The 27664-nt window shown below is 68.8% G+C and overlaps 5 protein-coding genes and 1 long non-coding RNA gene across 6 annotated transcripts; 2 read left to right on the forward strand and 4 right to left on the reverse strand.

The window, feature by feature from the left end:
- Positions 1-3206: 3206 nt before the first annotated feature.
- On the forward strand, positions 3207-4549 carry LOC309414838 (C-type lectin domain family 2 member B-like; the record flags this gene model as incomplete). The annotated part of the gene is given in 5 exon segments (XM_082012214.1): positions 3207-3357; positions 3766-3938; positions 4150-4250; positions 4415-4509; positions 4512-4549. Coding segments are annotated over 5 exon segments (558 nt in total).
- Positions 4550-6284: 1735 nt separating this feature from the next.
- On the reverse strand, positions 6285-10090 carry TAP2 (transporter 2, ATP binding cassette subfamily B member; the record flags this gene model as incomplete). Its single annotated transcript, XM_082012237.1, has 11 exons — positions 6285-6590; positions 6668-6804; positions 6880-7039; positions 7119-7292; positions 7364-7552; positions 7634-7762; positions 7852-8049; positions 8911-9116; positions 9192-9322; positions 9414-9522; positions 9616-10090. 11 exons carry the CDS (start codon positions 10088-10090, stop codon positions 6285-6287), a joined length of 2214 nt encoding a protein of 737 aa, XP_081868363.1.
- On the forward strand, positions 10089-16759 carry LOC309414839 (antigen peptide transporter 1-like; the record flags this gene model as incomplete). Its single annotated transcript, XM_082012215.1, has 11 exons — positions 10089-10117; positions 10216-11138; positions 11403-11505; positions 11590-11926; positions 12276-12473; positions 12918-13046; positions 13587-13772; positions 14067-14240; positions 15271-15430; positions 15498-15634; positions 15995-16759. 11 exons carry the CDS (start codon positions 10089-10091, stop codon positions 16757-16759), a joined length of 3141 nt encoding a protein of 1046 aa, XP_081868341.1.
- Positions 16760-20176: 3417 nt separating this feature from the next.
- On the reverse strand, positions 20177-21186 carry LOC309414878. The gene is made up of 4 exons (XR_014181505.1): positions 21095-21186; positions 20907-20942; positions 20591-20623; positions 20177-20412 (listed from the first exon to the last, which is right to left on the reverse strand). It is a non-coding gene; the product is annotated as an uncharacterized lncRNA (long non-coding RNA).
- Position 21187: 1 nt separating this feature from the next.
- LOC309414840 (class I histocompatibility antigen, F10 alpha chain-like) lies at positions 21188-23427 on the reverse strand (the record flags this gene model as incomplete). Its single annotated transcript, XM_082012216.1, has 4 exons — positions 21188-21558; positions 21636-21911; positions 22435-22698; positions 23364-23427. Coding segments are annotated over 4 exons (975 nt in total), but the record flags the coding sequence as incomplete, so codon positions are not given.
- Positions 23428-25547: 2120 nt separating this feature from the next.
- LOC309414841 (HLA class II histocompatibility antigen, DM beta chain) lies at positions 25548-26915 on the reverse strand (the record flags this gene model as incomplete). The annotated part of the gene is made up of 5 exons (XM_082012217.1): positions 25548-25558; positions 25640-25675; positions 25760-25879; positions 25962-26246; positions 26549-26915. The coding sequence occupies 5 exons, from the start codon at positions 26913-26915 to the stop codon at positions 25548-25550; spliced, it is 819 nt and encodes a 272-aa protein (XP_081868343.1).
- Between the last annotated feature and the right edge of the window lie 749 nt (positions 26916-27664).

The following is a 27664-nucleotide window of genomic DNA, read 5'->3' on the forward strand; positions in this document are numbered from 1 at the left end:
TTGTCCCTGCTTGACCTAACAAGATCCTTGTACTCTTCGTGAGTTGCCTTCCCCTTCTTCCAGAGGGGATAAACTCTCCTCTTTTCCCTGAGTCCCAGCAAAATCTCCCTGTTCAGCCAGGCCGGTCGCCTTCCCCGCCAGCTCTTCTTACGGCACATGGGGACCGCCTGCTCCTGCGCCTTGGAGATTCCCTTCCTGAAGACTGTCCAACCTTCCCGGACCCCTTTGTCCTTCAGGACTGTCTCCCAAGGGACTCCCTCAACCAGTGACCGAACAGCCCAAGTCTGCCCTCCGGAAGCCCACGGCGGTGGTTCTGCTGACCCCCCTCCTTACCTCACCACGAACCGAGAATCCTATCGTGTCGTGGCCGCTCAGCCTTGGGCTCCGGCCGCCACGTCTCCCCCCGGTCCCTCTCGCCGGGGGGGGTCCCGTGCCGGCCCCGTCAGGCAGTTGTCCCCCACGGGAAGGGTCCCCCGGCGCGGCTGGGCGGTTGGCAAGCTTACTCCAAACCGGAATTGTGATTATAATTATCGTAATTATAATGGGTGTCGCCTCGAGCTGTGTCAAGAAGTTCGTTATACAAACTGCCGCATCGAAACACAACTGACCAGCAGCAAATTAGGCCGGTTTTTACTCATTAAGTAACAAGGTAGGTACGTGGGGATGCCTTTGCGTGGGGTGCTAGCTTGGTGGAACGCCACGCGGCACCCATAGGTGCGCAGACGTGCCTTAAATAAAATGCCTCCACTCTGCGCGCGTGAGGACACCAGCATGAGCAGGACAACGGCAGCAGGCCGCGGCTGGGGGAATGGGGGGTGTCCTGCACCCCCCGATGTCTCTGTGGGTGAGACATGAGCGAGTTTCAAGCCAAAAGAGAGCGCCAGGGCGGAAGGCTACGGCGCCACCGGCAGCCGCGCGAAACGCATGGAGTCCCGACCGGATCACGCGGAGGGATGGAAGCCTGTGCATCGCAGCGGTTGGCTACCTCCCCCGCCACTCCTCGTTCTTGCGTGCTGATTGGGCAGCGCGGTGGGCGGGCCGCGCGAGGTGCTTTTAAAAGAGGGCGCCGCGGCCACTGCCAGGTGAGATGTGCGTGCGGCGCCGGTGAGGAGCGGCGGAGCGGGCGGGAGCGGCGGAGCGGGCGGGAGCGGCGGAGCGGGCGGGAGCGGCGGAGCGGGCGGGCAGGAGCCGGGAAGGGAGCGGCGGAGCGGGCGGGCAGGAGCCGGGAAGGGAGCGGCGGGAGCGGGCGGGCAGGAGCCGGGAAGGGAGCGGCGGGAGCGGCGGAGCGGGCGGGCAGGAGCCGGGAAGGGAGCGGCGGAGCGGGCGGGAGCGGCGGAGCGGGCGGGCAGGAGCCGGGAAGGGAGCGGCGGAGCGGGCGGGCAGGAGCCGGGAAGGGAGCGGCGGGAGCGGGCGGGCAGGAGCCGGGAAGGGAGCGGCGGGAGCGGCGGAGCGGGCGGGCAGGAGCCGGGAAGGGAGCGGCGGAGCGGGCGGGCAGGAGCCGGGAAGGGAGCGGCGGAGCGGGCGGGCAGGAGCCGGGAAGGGAGCGGCGGAGCGGGCGGGCAGGAGCCGGGAAGGGAGCGGCGGAGCGGGCGAGCGGTGCTGCTCGGGCTCGGCCGCTCGCTCGCCGCCGCGGTGCGTGCGGGGGTCTGTGGTGGCGGGAGCGTGGCCGAGTCCGTCGCGCTCGGGAAGCCTCTCGGGCACCGGCCAGGCGGAAGCTTCTTTGCCCGGGGCCCGCCGGCCCCGCCGGGGCGAATGATCGGCTCCTGGGCGGACTCGGCCGGTGCTGTCGTGTGCCGGCAGCGGGAGGGTCCCGGGGGTTGGTGAGCGCCTGAGCCCAGCGGCGGCAGCTCCTTCGGGGCTCGGCGGGGCGGGAGGGCCCTGCGGCGGCTCTTCTTTCCCTTCGCTCCCCGCAGCTTCCCCGCGGGGCTGGGGGGCCCGGCCCGGCCTCCGCGGGAGTCACTGTAGGCGGCCCCAGAGCCGTGGGGCGGAAAAGCTCTTCCTCGGACCGAGTGTGAACGTCCCTCTCGGTGTGGATCCGCTCCCCCAGCCCTGTCGCTGCGGCTCTGGGAAGCGCTGCCGGTGCCCGCCGCGGCTCTGCCCGCGAAGCTGGCTCTGGGTGCCCGGGGCTGCGGGAGGGTGGCCCTGCCCTCCCGGCGAGCCTGTCCCCTCTGAAACACAGGTGAGACCGAGCCCCGGTGTCCTCGCTCGAGTGGGAGCTCGGGTTTTGCGGCCGCCTTGGCTCGGTGCCCTCGATGTCTCTGGGCCTGTAGCGCTTTGTCCATTAAGGACAGACCCGGAGCCTCCAGTCTCAGTGTCTGGGTGCTGCTGCGGTGCCTTGTCGTGCCGGGCCCTCCCCGTGCCCGCTTCCCTCTGCAGGGGCTGGCGCTTCCTTGGGAAGGGTGCGTGCAGGGTGGTGGGGAGGGTGCTGGCCCTGCTGGGGCCAAGGGCCGTTCCCTGAGCTCGCTGAGCCTGTGTGTGACTTCCCCAAGTGCTGGGGACTGGCTGCAGTGTCCAGGGGAGCAGGGCAGGACTGCACTGGCGTTGCCTTTCCCCGAGCCTGGACATCACGGCAGGTCAAGCTGCGACACTCAAGCGTGGCCACGGTCAAGTAACGGCATTAAACGACTCGATCTGCTGTGTCCTCATGTTCTCTGCAATATCCCAACAGAATGGTGACATCTGCTGTGGTAAAACCGGATCGAAGCCTGGCCTAAAAAAGGCCTTGCAGGCAGTTGTGATGCCTCGGGCGCAAGCCCCTGCTTATTGGAACGAAAGCGATATCAAATCCCCATTCCTCGTGGGACAAGGAGTTGAGAACGGATTCTGCAACAATGATGGGAATGTGGGGGAGTCCCTCGGTCCCCGGGATGGAGGGGCATCCCCCCACCCAGAGATGCCTGGGGATACAGATGAAAATACATGCAGAAGACTTGTGGGTGAGTGCAGGGCCACCCATGTGTCCTGTAGGGAGGGGACAGTGTCCCTGTGGCAGTGTCACCCCATGGGGACTGTGGCTGGCAAGTGTGAGGCCGCTTCCAGCTGTCTGGAAAGGGCTCGTCCTCCACTCAGCTGTGATCGGGTGGTCTGTAGCAGCCCCTCACCACATCTCCATCCATCTCGCGGCTCTCCTGCTGCAGGCGTTCCCCTGGGAGTCCCTCCCCCGTTCCCTGGGCAGCTGGTGTTGGGGTGGCGGGGACGCGAGGGCCATGCCTGCCCTGGGGCAGCACCGTCCTCACGGCGAGTGGCTTTTTCCTCCTCCAGGCGAGCGTGGCACACTGTGTGCATCGTGGGTCGTGGCGCTGGCTGTGCTCGTGGCGCTGGTCCTGGCTTTGGCTGCGGCTCTCACTGTAGTGTCAGGTAAGGGAGGAGCGGCTGCCTCCGTCCGGCCCCTGGGCGCTGCGTGTGCTGCCGGCAGCACCCGTGCGGTTCTGGGCTGGATGCGGCCCCTTCCCCTCCGGGCTGGGGCAGGCGTTGGTGCGTGAGGCCGGGGCTGGTGGGGGGAGCGTGGTGGGGCCAGGCCCTCGCCCGGCCAGGCCCCTGCCCTGTCCCCGGGGGTCCTGGGGAGGAGCAGGGACACCCCCAGCTGCGCCGTGGGGCACATTGTTGGGCTGTTAACCCCTGGGCTGTCTGCTCCGTGGCAGCACATTGGGGATCCCTGGGGGGGGAGCCTGGGGCTGCCTCCTTCCCTGCCCCACGGAGCTGTGTCCCCTGGTCCTGCGGAGGGGAATCCTCTGACCTTCTTCCCTTCTCCCTGTCCCTCTCCAGCAGGAAGGTGTGACGGGCGTCCGGCTCCGGTGCTGGCCTGTCCTGACGACTGGGTCGGGTACCGCAACGTCTGCTACTACCTCTCGAGGGAGGAGGGGAGCTGGGAGTGGAGCCAGGAGCAGTGCTCCTTGCTCGGGGCCTCGCTGGCTGTGTTGAAGAGGGAGTGGGAAATGGTGAGTGAGGGGCTGTTGTGGCTGCGTGGGGTGAAGGCGGGGGTCCCTGGGTTGACTGACACTGCTAGCCAAGGTGAGCTCCTTCAGAAGCTCTGGAGCTTGCGGGAGCTGCTGCCAGGGGGGCCGACGGGGCCCAGTGTGGGGCTGGGACAGTGACTGGCGTGGGGCTGGCAGCAGCTCCTGACTGTTGGCTCCTCTCTTTCCAACCCAGGAGTTCCTCTCTCGCCTCAAGGGCAACGTTGATTACTGGCTTGGGCTGCGGAGCCAGGGCGAGCGCCTGGAGTGGGTGGATGGCAGCAGCTTCAACCTCACGTGAGTCCTGTTGCGAGCTGGGGCCGCGGGGATGGGATGGGTGGGGGCCTGGTGGGATGTGTCTGCTGGGACTGTCCCTTGCAGGCAGCTCTTGTCTCTTCCAGGTGCCTGAGGGGCAACTGGTAACCCGATGGTACCAGCGGTGTCTTTCCCTCTGGTTGCAGGATCCCAGTGCAGGGCCTCGGCCCTTGTCTGTTCCTGAATGACGGTGATCTCTGGCGTTCCAGCTGCTCACAGCCCCGGCCGTATGTCTGCAGCAAGCCCCAGCTCTGATGGGAACCACGTGTCGGGGCTGGTGAAGGGCCCTTCCCCACGCTGGGGACTATGGGTCAACGGGGCAAGGGTTCGGTATTGGGCAGGGGTGGCTTCTGCGAGCAGATGGCAGGAGCTGCCACCATGTAGGATGGAGCCAGGTCCAGCTGGCTCCGACAGCCGCTGCTGGCCGCGGCCAAGCCCATCAGCCATGGTGGTAGTGCCTGTGCTGTTGCATATTCAAGAAGTGGAGAAAAACCTGCTGTGCAGCAGCAGCTGGGAGAGAAGAGAGGAAATGGGGTGCAACTCTGCAGACACCAAGGTCAGTGGAGGAAGAAGAGGAGGTGCTCCAGGCGCTGGAGCGGAGCTTCCTTCCCCTGCAGCCCCGGTGTGCCCGTGGTGTGACACAGGTTCCTCTGCAACCTGTGGAGCTCCATGGCGAGCAGATCTCCACCTGCAGCCCATGGAGGACCCTAGGCTGGAGCAGGGCCATGGGCCCTGAAGGACCCATCTTCGAGAAGTTCGGGGAAGACCGCCTCCTGTGCGAGGGACCCCATGCTGGAGCAGAGGAAGAGTGTGAGGAGGAAGGCGCAGCAGAGACACGGCGTGCCCTGGAGGCTGAGCTCAGGAAGAAGGGAGGGGTGGGGGAAGGTCTCTTCAGCCTTGTTCTTAGTTCTCGCTCTCCTAGTCTGGTTTGATGGGTAATAAATTAAATTTCCCTGGGTTCAGGCTCTTTTGCCTGTGCTGGTCCCCGCCCGTGGGTGTTGAGCGGGTCTCCTCTGAGGCCGTGCAGCAGGGTGCTGAGGGCAGGGGCTCTCGCGCTGGCGCCGTGCTGATGGGCACGGAGAAGGGCTCCGGCGCGGAGGCCACAGACGGGCCCTGGGAAGGCGGTTTCCCGCTCTGAGGCCACGCGGATGGGCGCTGAGAACTGGGAATCGTTGAGTTGGAAGGGACCCAGCAGCCTCGTCCCCTCCTGCTGCCTGACCCCTTCAGGCCGGAGCAGCAGCTGAAGAGTCCATGAGCCTCTTGCGGGGGTCCGCTGTAGCTACAGAGCTGCAGTGTGGCCACGAAGGCCACTGGCCACCTGGCCTGTGTCAGCAACAGCGTGGCCAGCAGGACTGGGGCGGTGATTGTGCCCCTGGACTCGGCTGCGGCCCTCGCTGCGCAGGCCCTCTCCAGCTTTCTCCCGGTGAGCAGATCCGCCGGAGCCCGAGCCCGGCCGGCCCCGGGGCTTGCTGCCTGAGGAAGGGGGCCGGTGCCCCGCGGGGGTGGCTACGGCGCTGGCCGCGGAGGCGACCCCCTCTGGGCCGCGGGAGCTCGGCCGGGGCAGAGCCCCATGGGGTGGGTGTCCCGGCGCCGCGGCCCTGGAGGACGCCGAGGCCGGCGGCAGAAACGCGAGCGGCTCGGCTAGACCCGGGCCGGGAGCGCCGCGGCGAGCTCCGCGCGGCTGCGCGGGCCCCGACGCGTGGGGGAGAGACGCGACGTACGGGTGGGCTGGCGCCCGGGGGGGGCTGCAGCCGCCGGACCCCCGCAGCCATCGCGCGGGTCCTTCGCCCACGTGAGCGACGCGCCGGAATCCGGCGAGCGAAGCCTCCGGCGCCTAAAGGACGGCGGCCGCGACGCCTCGGGGGGAGGCCGGCGGACGGATCGGACCCGAGCAAGGCGAGCGCTGCCCGCGGCGGCACTGGCACCCGGAGGGCGAGCGCCCACCACCCAAAGCCGGGCTGGGCTGTGCCCCCCCCCACCATGACCCAGCCCGCTGCTCTCCGAAGCGATTCTGCTTTATTTTGTACAAATCTCCATCCTGACCGGAGCAGCCCCCTCCTCCCGCCCAGCCGCAGGGCCAGGAGCCGGCCGCTGCTCCCCGTAGCCCTTCCCCGTGGTGTCGGGCCACCCCCCCGTGCTGGGGCAGGGCTGCAGCAGGCGGCTGTAGGGCTCGCGGCGGCTCCGCAGCTCGGTGGGTGTCCCCGTCGCCACCACGGTGCCGCGTTCCAGCACCACGACGCGGTCGGCCGCCTCCAGCATCCGCGGGCAATGGGTGATGAGCAGCACCGTCTGGACCCCCCCGCTCCGCACCCACTGCTGCAGCTGCGGGACATGCCAGCACCCTCGGCACCCGCCACGGGGCCAGGACCCTCCCCACCCCAGCACCTCCCACCGCTTACCGCCACCTCGCCATCCCCGTCCAGGGCACTGGTGGCTTCATCGAGGATGAGGACGGCGGGTCGCCGCACCAGGGCCCGGGCGATGGCGATGCGCTGCTTCTCCCCCGCCGAGAGCCGTCCCCCTTTCTCCCCCACATCTGCAGGATGAAAGGCTGGGGGGTGAGTGGGACCCGGGTGCCTGGGGGTCCCCCCAACAGCCCCCCAGCACTCACCAGTGTCGAAACCCTGGTCCAGTGCCGAGATGAAGCCCAGGGCGCCGGCGCTGGCGGCAGCCGCCCTCACCTCCTCCTCCCCGCAGCCCTCCAGCCCGAAGGTGATGTTGTCTCGGATGGTGCCGGAGAAAAGCACGGGCTCCTGCCCCACCAAGGCCACCTGCCGCAGGCCCAGGCTAAGACCGGGCACCGCTCAGCACAGTTGTGTTGCCCGCCTGCTCGCCCGCCGCCGCCCTCACCTGGCGGTGCAGGTAGCAGTGCTCGTAGTCCCGCAGCGGCACCCCGTCCAGCCGCACCTCCCCGGCCGCGGGCTCGTAGAATCGCTCCAGCAGCACCGCGCAGGTGCTTTTCCCGCTGCCGTTGAGTCCTACCAGAGCCGTCACCTCGCCGGGGCGCAGCTCGAAGGAGACGTCCTGGAGGGGGGGGCAGGATGCGGCAGCAGTGGCGGTGGGTCCTCGGGGACCCCCGAGACCCCCTGCTCTACCTGCAGGACGAGGTGCTCGGGGCACGCGGGGTAGGCGAAGGAGACGTGCTGGAAGGTGACGTGGCCCTGCAGCGTGGCGGGCGCTCGCGTGCCCCCGGTGTCCCCAGTGGGTTCCCGGTCCAGGTACTCCAAGATCTTGCGGCCGGCCGCCGCTTTGCTCAGCAAGTCACCGTGGCCGAAGACCACGTCCTGTGCAGGACGGAGCCGCTGGCACCAGGGACGGGGACAAACGGACGTGGTGGGGGACGCGCATGCGCCACATGGTCTTACCTGCACGTGGCGGCCGACTTTAGCCTGGTAGAGGAGGAAGGTGACGAGGCTGCTGGCGGTGATGGTCCCCTCGCGGAGCTGCTGGTGCCCGTGGTAGAGCACCAGCACCTGCACGGCCAGCTGCAGCGCCTGCAGGGATGGGGGTCAGCGCGTGGGGCGGGCGGGGACAGACGGACAGGGCTGCCCAGATGCCAGGGTCCCTCCTGTGCCCGCCTCACCCGCTGGATGAGGGTGAAGAGTGCCCGCTCCACGTCCACCCGGTCCTTCAGCCCCAGCATCTTGGCCACCGCCTGGCCGTGGCGGCGCTCCTCCTCCTCCTCCCCGGCAAAGGTCCGCACCGTCTCGATGGAGGAGACGGCCTCCTGCACCACCGCCGCCGTGTTGGCCGTGGCGTCCAGCACGGCTCGCTGCAGCACCTGGGCGGGGGCGGCCGGATTCAGAGCCCACAGGGCGGCAACGGGACATCCCCACCGGCCTGGCCCGGCCCCTCCCCATCAGCCACAAAGCTCTGTCTCCACCCCAGGGTCCCCACCCCACCATCCTCATCCCTGTTGATCCCACCCCATCCCCAATGACCTTCTCCCCACTGTCCCGATCCTGTATCTCCATCCCACCCCCCGCATCCCATTATCCCATTCCCATCCCTGCCATCTCGTCCCCATCCCATCCTGTTCCCACCATTCCCATTCCCCCATCCTGCCATCCCATCGCATTGCATCTCATCCTGTCCCCGCCACATTATCCTGTCCCCACACCACTACCCCATCCCATTCCCACTCCCACTATCCTGTTGCCACAGTCCCATCCCATCCCCACCATCCCGTCCCATCCCCACCATCCCCACCTTGTCCCCAGTTGTCCCATCCTATCCCCATCATTCCATGCTCCTGGTCACCATCCCATCCCCCTGGTCTCCCATCCCCACCGTCCCCATCTTCCCCATCCCATCCCCACTCTGCCATCATATCCTATCCCCACCATCCCATCCCATCTCCCTGGTCCCCATCCCACCATTTCCATTCCTACCATCCCATCCCCCCGGTCCCTACCAGCTATCCTGTCCCCATTGTCCCATCCCATCCCCATCTCACCATCCCATCCCCACCACTCCCATTCCCACCATCTCATCCCCTCTGGCCCCCATCGGCTATCCCGTTCCCATCGTCCCATCCCATCCCCGCTGTCCCAATCCTGTCCCCATTCCCACCATCCCATCTCTCTGGTCTCCATCCTGTCCCCCCCATCCTCTCCTGTCCCCATCCCGTCCCCACTGTCACCTGGTACCGGGCGTCGTAGACCTTGCGTGCGGTGATGGTGAGGGGCACCTCCAGCAGCGCCAGCAGCGCCAGGCGGGGCGAGAGCCCCACCATGAAGCCACCCAACCCCAACGCCGTCCCCAAGCTCCGCAACGCCACGTTGGCGCTGGTCGGCACCGCCTGGCACAGCAAGGGCACGTCGTTGGCCAACCGGGAAGACAGCTCGGCTGTGGGGACGATGAGGGGTCAGTGGTGGGGTTGGGGGTCCTGGGGGGGGAGATGGGGCCCCCACACGCACACACCTGCCGGTGTTCTCTGGAAGAAGGCCAGATCCTGCCGTACCAGGTGGGAGAAGAGCCGGTAGCGGGTGCTCAGTTTCAGCCGGGCTTGTGCAAAGACAAAGAGACCCCCGCGGCAGCCGGCAAACAGCGACCTGAGGGCGGGGGGATGGACACAGGGACCCCCCCCGTCAGCCCGGCTGTGGCTGACAGACGGACGGACAAGGGACACACAGGGACGCCCACCTGCCCAAATCGGCAGCGAGGACCAGGCCGACAGTGAAGGCGGTGGCTCCGTCCCCGCGCCGGATGGCGTCCAGGGCTTTGCCGGTGCAATATGGCCCCGCGGTCTCACCTGGGCAGGCACCGGTGGGGCAGGGGGGTGTCAGCGAGGCGGGGGTTTGGCAGTGCCAACACCAGGACCCCCGCCACATCCACCATCACTCACCCAGCACGGCCAACGCCAGGAAGAGGAAGGCGCTGCCGAGGACGGGCCACTCGGCCCACGCCAGCGCCAGCAACCGCCGCACGGCCACCGGCGACTCGGTGCCCACGGCCTCGCCGGGCGCTGGCGCGGCCCAAGCCAGCAGAGCCGCAGCGGTCACGCCGTGGGTCAACGCCAACCACGCCGGCGCGGCTGTGGCCAGCAGCGTCGGTGCTGCACCGTGCGGCACCAGGAGGCTCCGGAGAGTGAGGAAGGTGGCGGGGGTGAGGCTGAGCACGACAGCGGGTCCCTGGGGACCCCCCGGCGCCAGCAGCCGCCCCACCGCGACAAACGTCGGCAGCCGCAGTGCAGCTTCCAGCCAGACGGCTGCCAGGCCCAACTGGGCCAGCACCGGGGCCAGCTGGGCCAGTACCGCCAGCACTACCAGGTCAGCCAGGAGCAGGAGGCAGGCCAGGCGGACAGCAGGGAGCAGCGCCATGGCTGGGGGTGCTCACCAGTGCTCCCAGTACAGCTCCCCTCAGCTGCACTCAGCACCCTAGGGAATTCACCAGTCAACACCAGTGCTCCCAGTCCAGCCCCTCAGTCCCAGTCTGGACCCCCAAGACCCTGGCCAGCACCCAAGGATGCTCACCAGTCAACACCAGCACTCCCAGTCTGGCCCCCTCAGCTCCCCTGGACTCCACCCGGCACCCTGGGGCTCACCCAGTGCTCCCAGTACCAGCCCCCAGTAGCCGCAGTCCCACCCGGTACCTTCCAGCACGGTCCCATCGCGCCGCCTTTTGGTTTCACTTTGGCGGGCCCGCCCCCTCCGCCCTCGCCCCGCCCCCTCCGCCCTCGCCCCGCCCCCTCCGCCCTCGCCCCGCCCCTCGCCCTGCCTTCTCTTCCCATCGCCCCGCCTCCTCCGCTCACCGCCCCGCCCATCTCCTCGCGCCTCGACTACCTTCGCCCTGCTCGCCCCGCCCGCCTCCCCGCCCACCCCGCCCTCTACCCCGCCCCCTCCCTGCACCACGCCCCGCGCCAAACTGCTCCGGCTCGATCTGCCCGGCAACTGAGGACGCCGCCGCCTCGGCCAATCAGCGCCGCCCGGCCGGCTCTTGCCCCCTCCCTGCCCCCGCCCCCGTCCCTCAGAGGCAGCGCGAGCGGGGTCACGGAGGGCGGGGCCTCCCGGTGCCCCCCCGCGGATGCCCGGAGGGACCCCCCCCCCCCCCCCCCCCGCCGGCGGTGCCCGGGGCCCCGCGCAGACTCTCGGGTGCCCCCCCCTCGGTGCCCCCCCCGCGGATGCCCGGTGCCCACCCCCACGTGCCCGGGGCTGGGCCACGCGCAGCCGCCGCCGGCCCCGCCCCCCGCGGGGTTTCGCTTTCCGAGAAACGGCGGCGACCGGGACCGGGACCGGGACCGGGACCGGGGCCGGGCCGGGCCGGGCCGCACGATGGGGGCGGCCCCCGCCCGCCGCCTCCTGGCCCTGCTGAGCCCCGAGCGCCGGCGCTGCGCGGGGGTAGCGGCGCTGATGGCGGCCTCGGTCCTCGGTACCGGGGGGCGGGGGAGGGGGCACCCAGTGGTGGGGTGCTTGGAGCTTGGGGGGGGCAGCACCCAGTTTGGGGGCGGGGGGCAGCACCCAGCGGGGGGGTATGCCCTGAGCTGGGGGGGGACAGCACCCAGTGGGACGGAGGCGGGGGGGGTGCATCACCAGACCCTTTGAGGTGCCACCATGATGTGTGTGTCCCCCGGGGGGGGCTGACACAGACCCGGGGGGCCCCATCGCCCTGACGTCGTGTGTGTGTCCCCGGCAGGGGAGGTGGCCGTCCCCTACTTCGTGGGGCGCGTCACCGACTGGGTGACCAGTGAGGACGAGATGGCGGCCGCCTGGCCCATGGCGCTGCTGGGGCTCGGCAGGTAGGACGGTGACACCGGAGATGTCACACGGGTGGGGTGACACATGTGTCCCCACACTAAGCCACCCCGGTGTCACCGCCGCAGCGCCGTCACCGAATTCACCTGCGACGTCACCTACGCGGGGATGCTGAGCCGGGCACTGGGACGTCTCCAACGTCGCGTCTTCGCTGCCGTCCTGCGACAGGATGTCACCTCTCTGCAGGTGACAGGCACAGGGGCAGTGACGGCGCGGGTGACGGGGGACGTGCAGGCCACCCACGCGGCGGTGGCCGAGGCGCTCAGCATCTTGCTGTGGTACCTGGCGCGGGGTGTCTGTCTCCTGCTCACCATGGCGTGGTTGTCACCTCGCCTGGCCGTCGTCACCCTCCTGTCGCTGCCCGCCCTCCTGCTGCTGCCCCGAGGTGTCGGCAAGATCCAGCAGGTGCTGGGGGGGGACACAGGCCCTTTGTCACCTCCCTGTGCCCACTGTCCCCTCTCTGTACCCACCGTCCCTTCCCACGACTGCTGTCCCCTCCCTGCACCCCTTGTCCCCGCCACGTGCCCACCGTCCCCTCCATTTGCCCGCTGTCCCCTCCGTATCCCCACTGTCCCCTCCCTGCACCCCTTGTCCCCGCCATGCGCCCACCGTCCCCTCCATTTGCCCGCTGTCCCCTCCATATCCCCACTGTCCCCTCCCTGTGCCCACTGTCCCCTCCACGTGCGCCCGTCCCCTCCCTGTGCCTGCCATCCCCCCCCGCTGCCCCGCCTCGAGGTGACACCGCTGTCCCCAGGGGCTGTCGCGGCGGGTGCAGGAGGCGCTGGCGGGTGCCACTGAGGTGGCGGTGGAGACCTTCCAGGCCGTGGCCACCGTCCGCAGCTTCGCCCACGAGGCCGGGGCGGCGGAGCGGTACCACCAGCGCCTGCGCCACGTCTACCGGCTGGAGGGGAAGGAGGCGGCCACCTACGCCGCGACCCTCTGGGCCAGCGGGGTACGGGACAGGGGACACGGGGACAGGGGACGTGGGGATGTGACGGCACGGGGGTGACGGGACATGGGAACGTGGTGGCACGGGGCTGGGGGACGTGGTGGCGCGGGGATAGGGGACATGGTGATGCAGTGGCACGGGGCTGGGGGATGTGAAGGCACAGGGGTTAGGGGACATGGGGACAAGGTGGCACGGGGCTGGGGGACACAATGACATGGGGACATCGGGACACAGAATACAACAGCGCAGGGGATCTGGGGCACAGGGGCTCGGTGACGTGGGGGATGTGACATCTCTGGGACATGGAGGGAACGTGACGGCGTGGGGGAGGTGACAGTGTAAGGCTGGGACCTCCGTGACCCTGCAGAGAGGTGGCCGCAGCGAGGAGGGTGACGGGGGGACCCGCCGTGGTGTCCCCCAGCAGTGACCTCCTTGCGGTGTCCCCAGTTCTCGGCGCTGGCCCTGAAGTTGGGGCTCCTCTGCTACGGGGGACAGCTGGTGGCCACAGGGACCATCACCACCGGGGACCTCGTCACCTTCCTCATCTACCAGATGCAGTTCACCGAGGCTGTGGAGGTGAGCCGAGGGGACAGCGTGTCCCCAAAGCCATTCCCCATGTCCCTGCGTTCTCCCCGCTGTGTCCCCGTGCCAGTCCCAGTGTGTCCCCATGGCCACCCATGATCCCAGGCCATCCCCACCATGCCCTGTGCCCCACGCCCTCCCAACAGTGTCCCCATGCGCATTCCCCATGTCCCCACACCCTCCCCACTGTGTCCCTCTGTGTCCCTGTGTCCTCCCTTCCGTCTCCCATGCCCTGCCATGTCCCCATGGCCTCCCTGCCGTGTCCCACACTGCTTCCACCATGTCCCTGTGTCCTCCATGTCCCCACACCCTCCCAGCTGTGTCCCTGTGTCACCATGCCCGTGCCCCATGTCCCCACACGTTCCTGGCCATGTCCCTGCTGTGTCCCCATGTTGGTTCCCCACTGTGTCCCCACACCCTCCTGGCCACGTCCCTGCTGTGTCCCCATGTTGGTTCCCGATGTCCCCACACGCTCCTGGTCATGCCCCCATGTTGGTTCCCCACGTCCCCACACCCTCCTGGCCATGTCCCCAGGTCCTGCTCCACCACTACCCCAACATGACCAAGGCCGTGGGCTCCTCAGAGAAGATCTTTGAATTCCTGGACCAGGAGGAGCAGGTGGCACCCGCGGGGACGCTGGCGCCCGATGTCCTGCAGGGCCACCTCCAGCTTGAGGACGTCTGGTTCTCCTACCCCGAGCACCAAGAGCCCGTCCTCAAGGTGGGCACAGGGACAGGGTGGGGGACGTGGGGACGTGATGGGGGGACGCAGTGGGGAGGGCACGAGGACGTGGATGGGGACACGGGGCCGTGGCGGGGAGGGCGTGGGGACATGGCATGGGGACGTAGGGACACTGTGGGGAGGGAGGGCATGGGGACACGGGGCCGTGGTGGGGAGGGTGTGGGGACACGGTGGGCGGCCACGGGGACACGGTGGGGACATGGCAGGGAGGGCACGGGGAGGGCCGGGGATGCTGGGGGAGGGGGCGCGGGGGTGTCACCTCTGTCCCCTCAGGGCGTGTCCCTGGAGCTGCGCCCCGGGGAGGTGCTGGCGGTGGTGGCCCCCCCGGGGGCGGGGAAGAGCACCCTGGTGTCCCTGGTCCTGCGCCTGCGCCCGCCGGCGGCCGGCCGGGTGCTGCTGGACGGTCACCCCCTCCCTGCCTACCAGCACCACTACCTGCGCTGCCAGGTGCCACCACCGCCCCGTCACCAGCATCGGGTCCCCAACGTCACCCCCATGTCACCAGCCGTCCCCAATGGGTCCCCAATGCCACCCTTGTGTCACCAGCTGTCCCCAACGGGTCCCCAGTGCCACCCCCGTGTCACCAGCCATCCCCAATAGGTCCCCAACGTCACCCCCGTGTCACCAGCTGTCCCCAACGGGTCCCCAGTGCCACCCCCGTGTCACCAGCTGTCCCCAATGGGTCCCCAGTGCCACCCCCGTGTCACCAGCCATCCCCAATGGGTCCCCAACGCCACCCCCGTGTCACCAGCCATCCCCAATGGGTCCCCAACACCACCCCCATGTCACCAGCTGTCCCCAACGGGTCCCCAGTGCCACCCTGTGTCACCAGCTGTCCCCAATGGGTCCCCAACGCCACCCTTGTGTCACCAGCTGTCCCCAACGGGTCCCCAGTGCCACCCCTGTGTCACCAGCCATCCCCAACAGGTCCCCAACGTCACCCCTGTGTCACCAGCTGTCCCCAACGGGTCCCCAGTGCCACCCCCGTGTCACCAGCCATCCCCAATGGGTCCCCAACACCACCCCCGTGTCACCAGCCGTCCCCAACGGGTCCCCAACGCCACCCCCGTGTCACCAGCTGTCCCCAACGGGTCCCCAGTGCCACCCCCGTGTCACCAGCCATCCCCACCGTGGCCCCACGACGTCCCCGCTGCCTGCCCAGACGTCCCTGCCACGTTCACGCCGCGTCCCCACCGAGTCCACAGCACTTCTCCCACCACGACCCCCACCACGTCCCAGACGCACCCCTGACGTGTCCCCAGCCCGTCCCTGCCACATCCCCACGTCCCTGCCGTGTCGCCGCCGCGTCCCCACTCTGTCCCCAGCCGGCCCCGCCGCGGCCGCCGCCACGTCCCCGCCGCGTCCCCGCGGCGTCCCTGCCGCATCCTCGTCGTCTCCGCCGCCGTGTCCCCGCAGCCGTGCCCACCCCTCCCCTGCCGCGGCCCCGCCGCGGCCCCAGCCGTCCCCTCCGCCGCAGGTGGCCGCCGTGCCCCAGGAGCCGCCGCTCTTCTCCCGCTCGCTCCACGCCAACATCGCCTACGGGCCGGGCAGCCGCAGCCGGGCGCAGGTGACGGCGGCCGCCCGCCGGGCGGGTGCCCACGCCTTCGTCACCCGCCTGCCCCGCGGCTACGACACAGGTAGGACGTGTCCCCCCCCGGCGTGCCCGTGCCCCCGTGTGCGCACCCTGACCCCCGTCTGGCGCAGAGGTGGGCGAGCTCGGGGGGCGGCTCTCCGGGGGACAGCGGCAGGCGGTGGCCATGGCTCGTGCCCTGGTGAGGGACCCCCGTGTCCTCATCCTCGATGAGCCCACCAGCGCCCTGGACGCCGAGAGCCGGCTGCAGGTGGGAGGTGACCCCCGCGTCCCCCGGGGCCCCGTGCCCGGCAGCGCCCCGGTCCCTGGGGGCCCCCTGCTCTCTGCGTCCCCACGCCGGTCCCCAATCCCGGTGTCCCCTTGGCCCCCGTCCCGCTGTCCCCCGGGCCCCTCTCCCGGCAGCGCCCCGGTCGCTGGGGGTCCCCTGGGTCCCCCCTCCTCGCGTCCCCTGGGGGGGGCCCTACACCCCGTTGTCCCCTTGGTCCCCACGTCTCCGGGGACACCGCTCGCCACGTCCCCTCGGTCCCCGTGTGCCCTGGGCCCCGGCCCCCCACGCCCCCCGTGTCCCCACGCCCCGGGGGGTCCCCACTGACGGTGCCGCGCGCCGCAGGTGGAGCAGCAGATCTTCGGAGCCGGCGGGGCCGGGCGCGCGGTGCTGCTGGTGACGGGGCAGGTGGCCCTGGCCATGCGGGCGCCGCGGGTGGCCGTGCTGGCGGGGGGACGACTGCACGAGCTGGGGTCCCCCGGGGAGCTGCTGCGCCCCGGCAGCCGCTCCTGGCGCCTGCTGCAGGGCGGGGGGCGGCGGGGGCCGGCGGGGGCCGGGGACGTGGGGAAGGAGGGGGGGGGACAGCAGGAGCTGGGGGGGGGGACAGCAGATGCCCGGTTGGGGACACCAAGGGATGGGGACAGCGGCAGCTGGGACGGGGACACTGGGGACACGGGTGGGGTCACTGGGAGCACGGGGGGGGACGCTGGAAGCTGCGATGGGGACACGAGGAGCAGGGATGGGGACAGCGAGACGTGGGATGGGGACACGGGGGACAGGTGTGGGGACACCACAAACCAGGACAGGGACACTGGGAGCAGGGATGGGGACACCAGGAGCAGGGATGGGGACACCAGGAGATGGGGTGGGGACACCAGGAGCAGGGATGGGGTCACCAGGAGATGGGGTGGGGACACCAAGAGATGGGATGGGGACACGAGGAGCAGGGATGGGGTCACCAGGAGATGGGATGGGGACACCAGGAGCAGGGATGGGGACACCAAGAGCTGGGATGGGGACACGAGGAGCAGGGAGGGGGACACGGGAAGCTGTGACAGGGACACCAGGATGAAGGATGGGGACAGCACAAGCTGCGACAAGGGACCGTGAGAGCTGCGAGGGGCGAGCGCGGGCGCCAGGCCTGGCACGCTGCCCGGCCCTGCTGCGTGCCGTGGGGCCGGCAACCGGCAGGGCTGGCCACGGGACACGGCGTTTGAAATAAACTCTTCTGTTTGTGGCCGGGCTGCGTTGGGGAACCCCAGGGCTTGGGGGGGAAGAGGCTGCAGGGCTGGGGGCAGCACTGGGGCGGCCGGGGGGACCCTCTGCCCCCGATGGGACAGAAATCGCGTGCTCCCTCAGTCAGTGCGCGGGTGACAGCGCGTTGGGTGGGAGCGTTGATCTGCTGGAGGGCGGGAGGGCTCTGCAGGGGGGTCTGCTGGGTCCATGGGTCAAGGTCAACTGCGTGAGGTTCAACAAGGCCAAGTGCCGGGTCCTGCACTTGGGTCACAACAACCCCAGGCAACGCTCCAGGCTCGGGCAGGAGCGGCGGGAGCTGCCGGGGGAAAGGACCTGGGGGTGCTGGTCGACAGCCGGCGGGACGTGAGCCGGCGGGTGCCCAGGTGGCCAAGGCGGCCACCAGCGTCCTGGCCCGTACCAGCGCTGGTGTGGCCAGCAGCAGCCGGGCAGGGATCGTGCCCCTGTGCCGGGCACCGGTGGCACCGGCACCTCGAATCCCGCGTTCGGCGTGGGGCCCCTCGCGCCAAGAAGGACGTTGAGGTGCCGGAGCGTGTCCAGAGACGGGCGACGGAGCTGGAGAGGGGGCTGGAGCACAAGTCTGATGGGGAGCGGCCGAGGGAGCTGGGGGTGTTCAGGCTGGAGAAGAGGAGGCTGAGGGCAGCCTTCATCGCTCTCCACAGCTGCCTGAAAGGGGGTGTGGGGAGGGGGGGGTCGGCCCCTTCTCCCACGTAACCGGCGACGGGACGAGAGGAAACGCCCTCACGTTGCGCCGGGGGCGGTTTCGGTTGGATATTAGGAAAAATTTCTTCACCGAGAGTGCGGTCAAGCGTTGGCACAGGCTGCCCAGGGAGGTGGTGGAGTTCATGGGTGTGGATGTGGCACTTCGGGACATGGTTTAGTGGCCACGGTGGTGTTGGGCTGGTGGTTGGACTTGATGATCTTGAAGGTCCTTTCCAACCTTAATGATTCTGTGATTCCGTCAAATTTGTACAAAATAAAGCAGAATCGCTTCGGAGAGCAGCGGGCTGGGTCATGGCGGGGGGGGGCACAGCCCAGCCCGGCTTTGGGTGGTGGGCGCTCGCCCTCCGGGTGCCAGTGCCGCCGCGGGCAGCGCTCGCCTTGCTCGGGTCCGATCCGTCCGCCGGCCTCCCCCCGAGGCGTCGCGGCCGCCGTCCTTTAGGCGCCGGAGGCTTCGCTCGCCGGATTCCGGCGCGTCGCTCACGTGGGCGAAGGACCCGCGCGATGGCTGCGGGGGTCCGGCGGCTGCAGCCCCCCCCGGGCGCCAGCCCACCCGTACGTCGCGTCTCTCCCCCACGCGTCGGGGCCCGCGCAGCCGCGCGGAGCTCGCCGCGGCGCTCCCGGCCCGGGTCTAGCCGAGCCGCTCGCGTTTCTGCCGCCGGCCTCGGCGTCCTCCAGGGCCGCGGCGCCGGGACACCCACCCCATGGGGCTCTGCCCCGGCCGAGCTCCCGCGGCCCAGAGGCCCCGGGCGGAACGCGGGAGAGCCGCGCGCGCCCGCGCACAAGAAACGCGGTCCGGGGAGGGGGTGTCACCGAAGGAGTCGGCAAGGACTCCCCCCAGGACGCGGTTTGGGGTGGCAGAGGGCCGGCGTTCCTTACGGCAGCGCCGGGTCGCTCCCCGTAACGCCCACGGCCTGAAACAAAGGTTCATCCGGTTCGGCCCCGCAGGGACGCACGTCCACTGGAGCAGGGTCAGGAGGAAGAGCGGCGGCCTCAGCCCGTCTCCTGCGCCCGGGGAATTGCTCAACGGCAACCGGAGCAGCCGTCTTCCCGGACGGTCCCATTTTAGACGGTTTTTCCCCACAATTCCTGTACGTGGGCTTCCAGGACCGAGGTAGCTGCACCGTGCCGCTTCCTCGTGGCCTCGCCACGGCCATGCAGACGGCGGTGGCGCGTGGCCCGGGCCCACGGTCCCCGTTGCGTTGAGCAGGCTGGTGGCAGCCGAGATGCTAGACCCTTCCAGTGGTCGGACCTTGGGGAACAACCTATCCACAGCTCAAAGACCCGCGGCGGGGAGGGGGACAGAGGTTCTGCTTGAGCCGCTGGAGCTGGCCGACCGCTCCGTGGACAGTCGGAGCCTTCCACGTCTGCCCAACCCACCGCGGCTGGGCTGGCGCGCGTCGGCGTGCTCCGTACAAACATCTGCGCTGGGTGCCATCCGGATCTTTGGGGGCCGGGTTATCGGCCGCGGCACCGTAGAGCACCGTGAATGCCCTCAGATACCGGATACCTTCCTCTCCGGTAGACCGCTCGCCTCGCCACGTTACCGGGTCTTCCTCGAGAGGATACTTCGCCTTCACGCTCGAGAAGAGCCACCGCCAGAGGCTGCGGGTGGCTGCCCCTCTTGCGCTCCATCAATCCCACAGGCCCTGGATGGATCCCAGCTGCTGGGCTTCCCTACCTTCTCGCTCCAGCCTGTTAGCCCCACGATGCCAGCACCGGAGCAATGGTCTTCGCCTGGCCGATGGACAAAATCGTTCCCCGTATCTCGCAGCCCCGTCAGGGGTGGGGACCAGGTTGTTCCTGCCTCTGGCCCCTCTCAGGGGAAGAGTCCACTGAGTGGATTTCCACTGTGTCCCCTCGACTGCAAGAGTAACTATGACAGTTGAGAGTTGAGTCCCTGGTTTAGTTGCAGCGACTGTTTGCATGACCTCAAACCGGGAGACGTTCACCTCGGCGCCCATCCACACGGCCTCAGTGCGGCCGACCTTCTCGGCCCCATCCGCATGTCCTTGGAGCGAGAGGCCTTCTTATCAGCACCCATCTCCATGGCCTCAGGGCAGGAGACCTTCTTCGCAGTGCCCGTTTGCGTGGCCTCAGAGCTCACCCCCTCCACCACAGGGACACGGGTGCCCAGCTAGTTCCCGAGGAAAAGCCGGCCAGTCCCCCTCAACCCCCTCTTTTCCCCCTTTTCATTGAGCACAACACGACACAGCCTGGAATCTCTCTCCTTAGGTTGAGTCATCTGCTTGGTTGGGTCCCCTCTCAACATCTTGCGCAACCCCCATCTATTCGCCGGCGGGGGGGGCCAAGCGAGAAACGGAGGCGGCCTTGGGGCTGCGCCAACGCCGTTCAGATCCATCGCCGTGTTACCAACGTTGTTTTGGTCACAAATCCTAAATGCCACCCCGTGCCGGGCTGCTATGAGGAAAATCAACTCTGGCCCAGCTAAAACCAGTCCAGCCCTTGACCCGAGGCTGCGAGACCAGCCCAGGCACTGGGAAAGGAGGCACAGCCCGCCGGAGGGTGGGGACCAGCATTTATTGTGTGCGCCAGGAAAGGTATACATACAGAAGAAATCGGTTACAACCTCAAAATGAAAACGCCCGTTATAATTACAGTGCCCCATTTTAAAAATATTGGAAAAAGGAAGTTCACCCAGCCAGAGACAGCACCGTAGCCGGGGGCGGGCAGGCGCAGCGTGACGAGCTCTCTCCGCAGGCAGCTCCCGGCACCTCCCTGCATCCAGCCGCGTGCTGGTCCCTCGCGCAGCCGTCAGGCGGTGATCCCTGCGGGGACAGGAGGAGACGGGCGTCACCCAGGGCCACGTCCCTGTCATCAACCCTCTGCTCTGGGAGGGTCTCGGTGCCCCGCTCCCCCAGCCCGGCGTTGCTCCGGCTGCGCGTCCCATAGGGCAGCAGGGAGAGCTGGGGCCACCCCGTCCGTGCCCCCGGTCCCACGCCGTACCTGCGGCCAAGATGCTGGACTCCCCGTCCGTGCCTGCGCGAGAGAAATAGCTGTGAGATGCCAGCCCCGTCCTCGCTCCGGGCACGCTGCGCGTGCCAGGAGCCGGCCGTGCTGCAGCCACCGGGAGAGCGGGGTGATGCCACGGGCACCAGAACGGAGACGGCCTCCTCCATATGCCCCTGCTACGGGGCTTTAAAGAGGGGCAGCACAGGGAGGACGGGGGACCGGGAAATGCCGGCGGCAGGCAGAACGCGGAGCCACGAGACCACCCCAGCACCGGGCAGCGGCTGGAGCTGGACCTGCCCCCGGTACTCACTTGACGCCATGCCATAGCCCTTCTTTTTCTTCTTCCCTGCAGAGAGGAAGGCATCAGCATCCACCGCGCTCCGCTGCCAGGCTCCGGGGCTTCCCCGGAGCGCAGCGGCTCGCGCCCACAGCCCCTCCCAGCCTCCTGGGCCCTGCCTTCCTCCCACACCCCTCTGCCTCGCCACCCCAGTGCTTTACCCGATTTGTACTTCCAGCAGGCGAATCCGGTGATGATGGCGATGACAGTCAGGACGGCGACAGTAAGAGCCACCGCCAGCACGATGGTGAACAGGTCGGACTCCGGCTCTGGGGGAAGAGCAGGGCCATGAGGAGCGGAAGGGGAACGACCCCAGCCCACCGCTCCACATGCCCAAGGTCTCCGGGCTCACCCCACGCAAAGAGGCCGGGCTCGAGCAGGCTGGCGTGCTCCACGCGGCACCAGTACTTGTCCTTCTCCTCCGGGCGGGCCTCAATGGAGGCCCAGGTGTAGTAGGTGCCGTCGCTGTTGGGTGTGACGCCGCCCCACTCGGTCTCCTGGTCCCGGACCTCGCCGTCCTTCAGCCAGCTGATGGTGATGGGCCGCGGGTAGAAGCCGTAAGCACGGCAGTACAAGGTCAGGATCCCGTCGGCCTCCTTCCCCGACACTCGGACCGCCGGGGGCTCTGGGGAGGGGGTGGCGGTGAGGGCCGGCACGCACACCCACGCTGCCCCGTCCCCAGGGTCCCCATCCCGCCCTCACCTTTCCTCTCCAGCACGGCCTGCCCGTAGCTCACGTATTTCTTCAGCCACGTGATGCAGATGTTCTCCAGGTACTGCTTCAACCCCTCAGCGACAGTCCCGTCCGCCTCCCACTTCCTCTTGGTGATTTCTGCTGCCGCGTCCGCCGCAGTGAACGTCATCGTGTCCATGTCGAAGGAGATGAAGTCCCTCCCGTCGAAGGCGGCCTGATACAACCCCCTGTTGCTACCGTCCTCCAGGAGGTCACAGCCGTACATATACTGCTGCGTTTGAGCCCCTGAAACGCGTCCAGGGAAATGGGTCTTCAGTGGGGCACAGACCCGGTGGCAGTGCCCCCCACTCCAGCCCCGTGGGGGGGGGCCCGGGGGGACTGCGCACTGGCACGAGGGCTGCCCCCGGTCCTGCCCAGGACCCCCAGCGCTGGGGCAGCCACGTAAAGCCATGATGCAGACCCCCCTGCACCCAGGGCATGGCCGGGCTGGCACCCAGCCCCACAGCACCCTGGGACAGCGAGGGGCTGGGATGGGGTCCCAAATGCCGTGGGGGTGACAAGGAGATGGGATGGGGTGGGGGGAGCTCTTCTGGCTCTGGGACAGGGGATGCCAAGCACTGTGGGGCTGGGACAGGGCAGCCGGGCCACCCTCGGGCTGGGGGACTGGGTGGCTGGGAGCCCTGTGGCAACGACACCGGGCAGGGAAGGGCCGGCACAAGCCGGGGCAGCAGCGTGGGGCAGGGCAGGATCTTGGAGGAGGGGGGAGGAACGCCTTTGTCCCACAGCGTCCCGGCCCAGCCGCACTCACTCCCGCTCTGGTTGTATCGGTTCCGCGCTGTGTCCAGGTTCACGCGGGCAACGAGCTGATTGCTCTGTTCGCGCTGGGTCTCGGTGTCCCAGTACCGCTGGTCCACGCTGCCCACCATCCAGCCCGCCCGCGGCTCCATCCTCCTCGTCTCGCTGTCGTAGCGCACAAAGGGGGTCCCATCCACGTACCCCACGGTCACGAACTCGGGCACCCCCGGGCTGGGCTCCGCCACCGACACGAAGAAGTAGCGCAGGGAGTGGGGCCCTGTGAGGACACGGGGGGTGACAGAGAGGTGGGGGGCAGCCGGGCTGGGGGGAGACAGGGGTGAGGGTGCCCAGGGGGCAGGGATGGAGAGCGAGGCTGGGTGGGGAGCCCAGGGGAGCAGATGGGGGGAGGGGGCAGCTTCAAGGGGGGATGTGACTGGTGACGGGTGCTGGGGGAGCGAGTTGCGCACGGGAGAGGGGTCCCGGTTCCCGGGAAGAGAAGCCCAGAGGGTCCCCGGTGACAAGGAAAAGTGGGTCGGGGGGGTGCCCAGGAAGGGGAGCCCAGGGGCCCCGGTGTCAAGGAAAGCAGACCCGGGCGAGGGTCCGGGGGACCGGGAAGGGCGTCCGAGGCGGGGGGTCCTGGTACCCGGCAAGGGGGAACGCGGGGGGGGGGAAGGGGCGGCTGTTCCACGGGTGTTCCCGCTGCCCGGAGAGGGGGACCGGGGTGGCCGGAAAGGGCGGTTCGAAGGGGTCCCGGTGCCAAGGGAAGGGGGTGCAGGGCGGCCCCGGTGCCCGGGAGGGGGGCAGCAGTGGCCGGGGATCAAGGGGACTCAAGGGGGGGTCCCGGTGCCCAGGGAGTGGGACACCGGTGCCCGGGAACGGGGACGTAGAGAGGCCCCAGGGCGGGTCCCGGGTCCAGGGTCCCGGGTCCCCGCCGGCGCTCACCGCTCGCCGCCCCGCCGAGGACCCCCAGCAGCAGCCCCAGCCCCAGCGCCCGGGCCGGCCCCATCGCTCCGCTCCGCGCCGCAGCGCGACTGATCCGCCGCGCCTCGCCCCGCCCCGAACCCGCCTCAAGCTCCGCCCTTCCCCGCGATTGGTGCCGCCGGCCCCAGCCCCACCAATGGCAGCCCGAGGCGCTTTTTGCGTCACCGGGCGCCGGGCAGATCCCGGCTCTGCAGGTTGGGAGAAGCGAAAGCGAAAGCGCTGGCGGCAGCGCAGGGTTGGGGGGGGCGGGGACGGGGGAATCCCCGGGACCCCCTCGGGACCCCGCACCCCCTCGGTACCCTCGGCCCGGGTCCCCTCACGGGGCAGCCCACCCCTCAGCCTCCCCGGACCCCTCCTCAGGGCCCGAGACCCCCCCTTCGCTTTGGCCGTATTCCCCCCCGCCCCAGCCCGGGGTCACCCCCGGGCTCCCCCCAAGGCGCAGACCTTCCCCCCCCCGGCTCTTGCCCCCTTCCCCCGGGGCACCCCGGGACTCCAGCGTCCAGTCCACCCCGGGGGGGGACCCAGGCATCCAGCACTCCACAGCTCTCCCCACCCCGGCTTACCACCGTGGGGTTTTATTGGGTGAAAAAGCTGGGAAAGCGGTAAAATAAACCTGGGGGGTGTGGGCACACCCTGGGGCTTATGGGAGGTGTCCCTTGCACCCAGTGTCCCTCGTGCCCGGCACTGCCTGCGCCCAGTGTCCCTCATGGAATCAGAATAATTTGGGCTGGAAGGGACGTGTCCAGGCCATCAAGTCAACCCCCGCCATGAGCAGGGACGTCCCCAACCAGCGCAGGGTGCCCCGAGCCCCGTCCAGCCTGCTCTGGGGTGTCTCCAGGGATGGGGCATCCACCACCTCTCCGGGCAACCTGGGCCGGGGGTTCACCACCCTCAGCGTGAAAAATGTCTTCCTCATAGCTAGTCGAAATCTCCCCTCTTTTAGTTTAAGGCCATCACCCCTCGTCCTGTGGCTCCAGGCCCTGCTAAAACATCTCTCCCCATCTTTCTCCTCAGCCCCTCTCAGCCCTGGCCGCTGCAGGAAGGTCTCCCCGGAGCTTCTCTGCTCCAGGCTGAGCCCCCCCAGCTCTCCCAGCCTGTCCTCCCAGCAGAGCTGTTCCAGCCCTCGGAGCGTTGCTGTGGCCTCCTCTGGCCCCGCTCCAGGAGGTCCGTGTCTCTCCTGTGCCGAGGGCTCCAGAGCCGGACGCAGCCCTGCAGGGGGGTCTCCCCAGAGCGGGGCAGAGGGGCAGAACCCCCTCCCTCGCCCTGATGGCCACGTGGCTTTGGGGGCAGCCCGAGACACGGTTGGCTTTTGGGCTGCAAGTGCACAGTGCCGGCTCACGTCCAGCTTTTCACCCACCAGGACCCCCAAGTCCTTCTCCATGGGGCTGCTCTCCATCCCTTCACCCTCAGTCTGTGCTGATACCGGGGGTTGCCCCGACCCCGGTGCAGAACCCTGCACTTGGCCTTGTTGAACCTCACGAGGTTCACACGGGCCCACTCCTCAACCTTGTCCAGCTCCCTCTGGATGGCATCCTGTCCCTCAGGCGTGTCAACCCCACCACTCAGCTTGGTGTCATCTGCAAACTTGCTGAGGGTGCCCTTGATCCCACTATGTCATTGATGAAGATATTAAAGAATGCTGGTCCTGATATGGACCCCTGAGGGACGCTGCTCATCACCGATCTCCATCTGGACATTGAGCCGTTGACCTCTGGGTGTGACCATCCAACCAATTCCTCACCCACCCAACAGTCCCCCCATCAATTCCGTATCCCTCCAACGTGGAGAGAAGGATGTTGTGGGGCACCGTGTCAATATGACCGATGCTCATACCTGGCATCCCTTGTGCCCAGTGTCCCTCGTGCCCGGCACTGCCTGTGCGTGGTGCCCCTCGTGCCCAGTATCCCTCGTGCCCGGTATCCCTCGTGCCCGGTGTCCCTCGTGCCCGGTGTCACTCATGCCCGGCCCCGCTCATGCCACGTCACGTGTGCGTGTCCCCACAGCCCTTCCCTTCGGTGGAACGACGTGGGATCCCCCATACAAAGCCACCTCATCGCCACAGAACGTCTTTATTGTCGACACCGCGGTACGACGGGGACGTGGCAGGGGACCGTCGGGGTCGGGATGTCACCATCCTGGGGGTCCTCAGATGCTGCCTGGGGGGGGACACGGGGTGGCAGAAGGGGTGACGTGCCCTTTGGGGACAGGGGATAGGGACGGGCTGGACGTGCCGTTACCTGCGGGGTAGTTGTCTCCAGGGAGGGGAGTGTAACCTGCAAGAGGGAGCAGAGGGGGTGAGGAGGGTCCCTGTCATGCCAAGCCACTGTCCCCGTCCCTGTCCCCCCTCGACCGCTCACCCGGTGCTGGCGGCTTGGCCCGGTAGCAGTAGACACCAGTGATGAAGAAGCCGAGCCCCAACGCCATCACCACGGTGGCCGCGGCCACTTTCAACGTCAACCCCGGGGACAAGCCGGGACCTTCGGGGACACGGTAGGGGTGAGCAGCGACACGGTGAGGACCCAGGCACCCGGGTGGGTGTCCTCCCCCACCCCGACTCACCCCAGTCCTCCAGGAGGGGCTGGTCCAGGCTGGCGTGCTGCACCGAGCACGTGAAGGTGTCCCCGGCCACCGGGGCCACCATCAACGTCACCTGCGTCTGGTAGGTCCAGTCACCGTTGGGGATGGCGGAGATGGGGGGGGGGTCACCGGGGCCCACGATGTCCCCGTTGTGCAGCCAGATGACGGTCACCTCGGGGGGGTAGAAGCCCCAGACGTGGCAGGTGAGGAGCACGGGCGCCCAGGCATTGCCGTTCTTGGAGGGGATGATGCGGACTTGGGGTGGCGCTGGAGCGGGGAGGGGGGCGGTCAGTGCCGGGGTGAACCCCCTCCCCACCCCGGGCGATGTCCCCGTGCGATGCTCCGTGCAACGCCTTGTGCAAGCTCTTGGTGCAATGTCACCACGCAACATCCCCGTGCAAATGCCCCGTGTGACGTTCTGTGCGACACCCCCGTGCAACGTCCCCGTGCAACGTCCCCGTGCAACGCCCCGTGCAACGCCCCCAACACTATACCCTACGCCACGTCCCCGTGCAAAGCCCCCACGCACGATGTCCCCGTGCGAAGCCCCCCCGCGCCGCAGGGCTCACTCCGCCGCAGCGCCGTGGCGGCCCAGAAGTGGGGGGCCAGGTCGCGGCAGGCCCGGTGCCGGGCTTCGGCGCGCTCCGCCCAGGCGGTGTCATTGTTGAGGCCGGCGGCCACCAGGCCGGCGACGCCGTGCAGCAGCCCCCAGTCGCAGGGGACGAAGCGCCGGGCGTCGGGGTCGTAGCAGACCAGCGGGTTCTTGTTGAAGACCAGGGTGAAGTCGAAATCCAGCACGGAGCCGTTGGCCGCCAGCGGGCAGGAGCTGGCCACGTGCACCAGGAAGGCGCCTACGAGGGGACGCGGGGGCAAGTGGCGTCTCCTGGGGTGCCTGTGTCCATCCTCGTGTCTGTATCCACGTCCATCTGTCCCCATCCCTCCACCCCATCCCCATCCATCCCCCCGCTCCATCTTTCTCCAGCTGATTCCGTCGCTCCATCTGCTCTTCTTCCTCCACCCAACCTCAGCCCTCCTTCCACCTTCATCCCTGTGTCCACCTCCATCCCTCCCATCCCTCCATCCATGTCCCCATCCCTCCATCCCTCCCCATCCCTCCATCCATGTCCCCATCCCTCCCCATCGCTCCATCCATGTCCCCATCCCTCCATCCAGCCTCATCCCTTCATCCCTACCCATCCATCTTTCTTCACCCCCATCCATCCCCTTGTCCCCAACTGTCCCCCATATGCCCCTCCATGTTCCCCCCCCTTGACCCCCGCTTGGGTCAATCCCCAACCCCCCCAAAGTGTCCTGGGGTCCCACAGGGCTGAGCCCCCCCAACCCATGGGGTCGCCCCATGGGGTCACCTGTCAACTGTGAGGTGAAGCCCCCCAAGCCACCCCCACAGGGTCACCCAGCAGCTTTAGGACAGAGACAGAGACCCCCTGAAACCATCCTCAGGGTCTTGTGGGGCAGAGCCCCCCCAGACCATCCCCAGTGTCCCATGGGGCTGAGCACCCCCAAACTATCCCTGGGGTCCTGCAAGGACTGAGCCCCCAACCTGTCCCTGGGGTCCCATGGGGCTGAGCCCCCCAGACTGTCCCCAAGCTCCCACAGGGCAGAGCACCCCCAGACTGCCCCAGGGTCCCATGTGTCTGAGCCCCCCCAAACTATCCCTGGGGTCC

Source organism: Phaethon aethereus (assembly GCF_964289735.1).
Source record: "Phaethon aethereus genome assembly, chromosome: 33".
NCBI classification, from domain to species: domain Eukaryota; kingdom Metazoa; phylum Chordata; class Aves; order Phaethontiformes; family Phaethontidae; genus Phaethon; species Phaethon aethereus.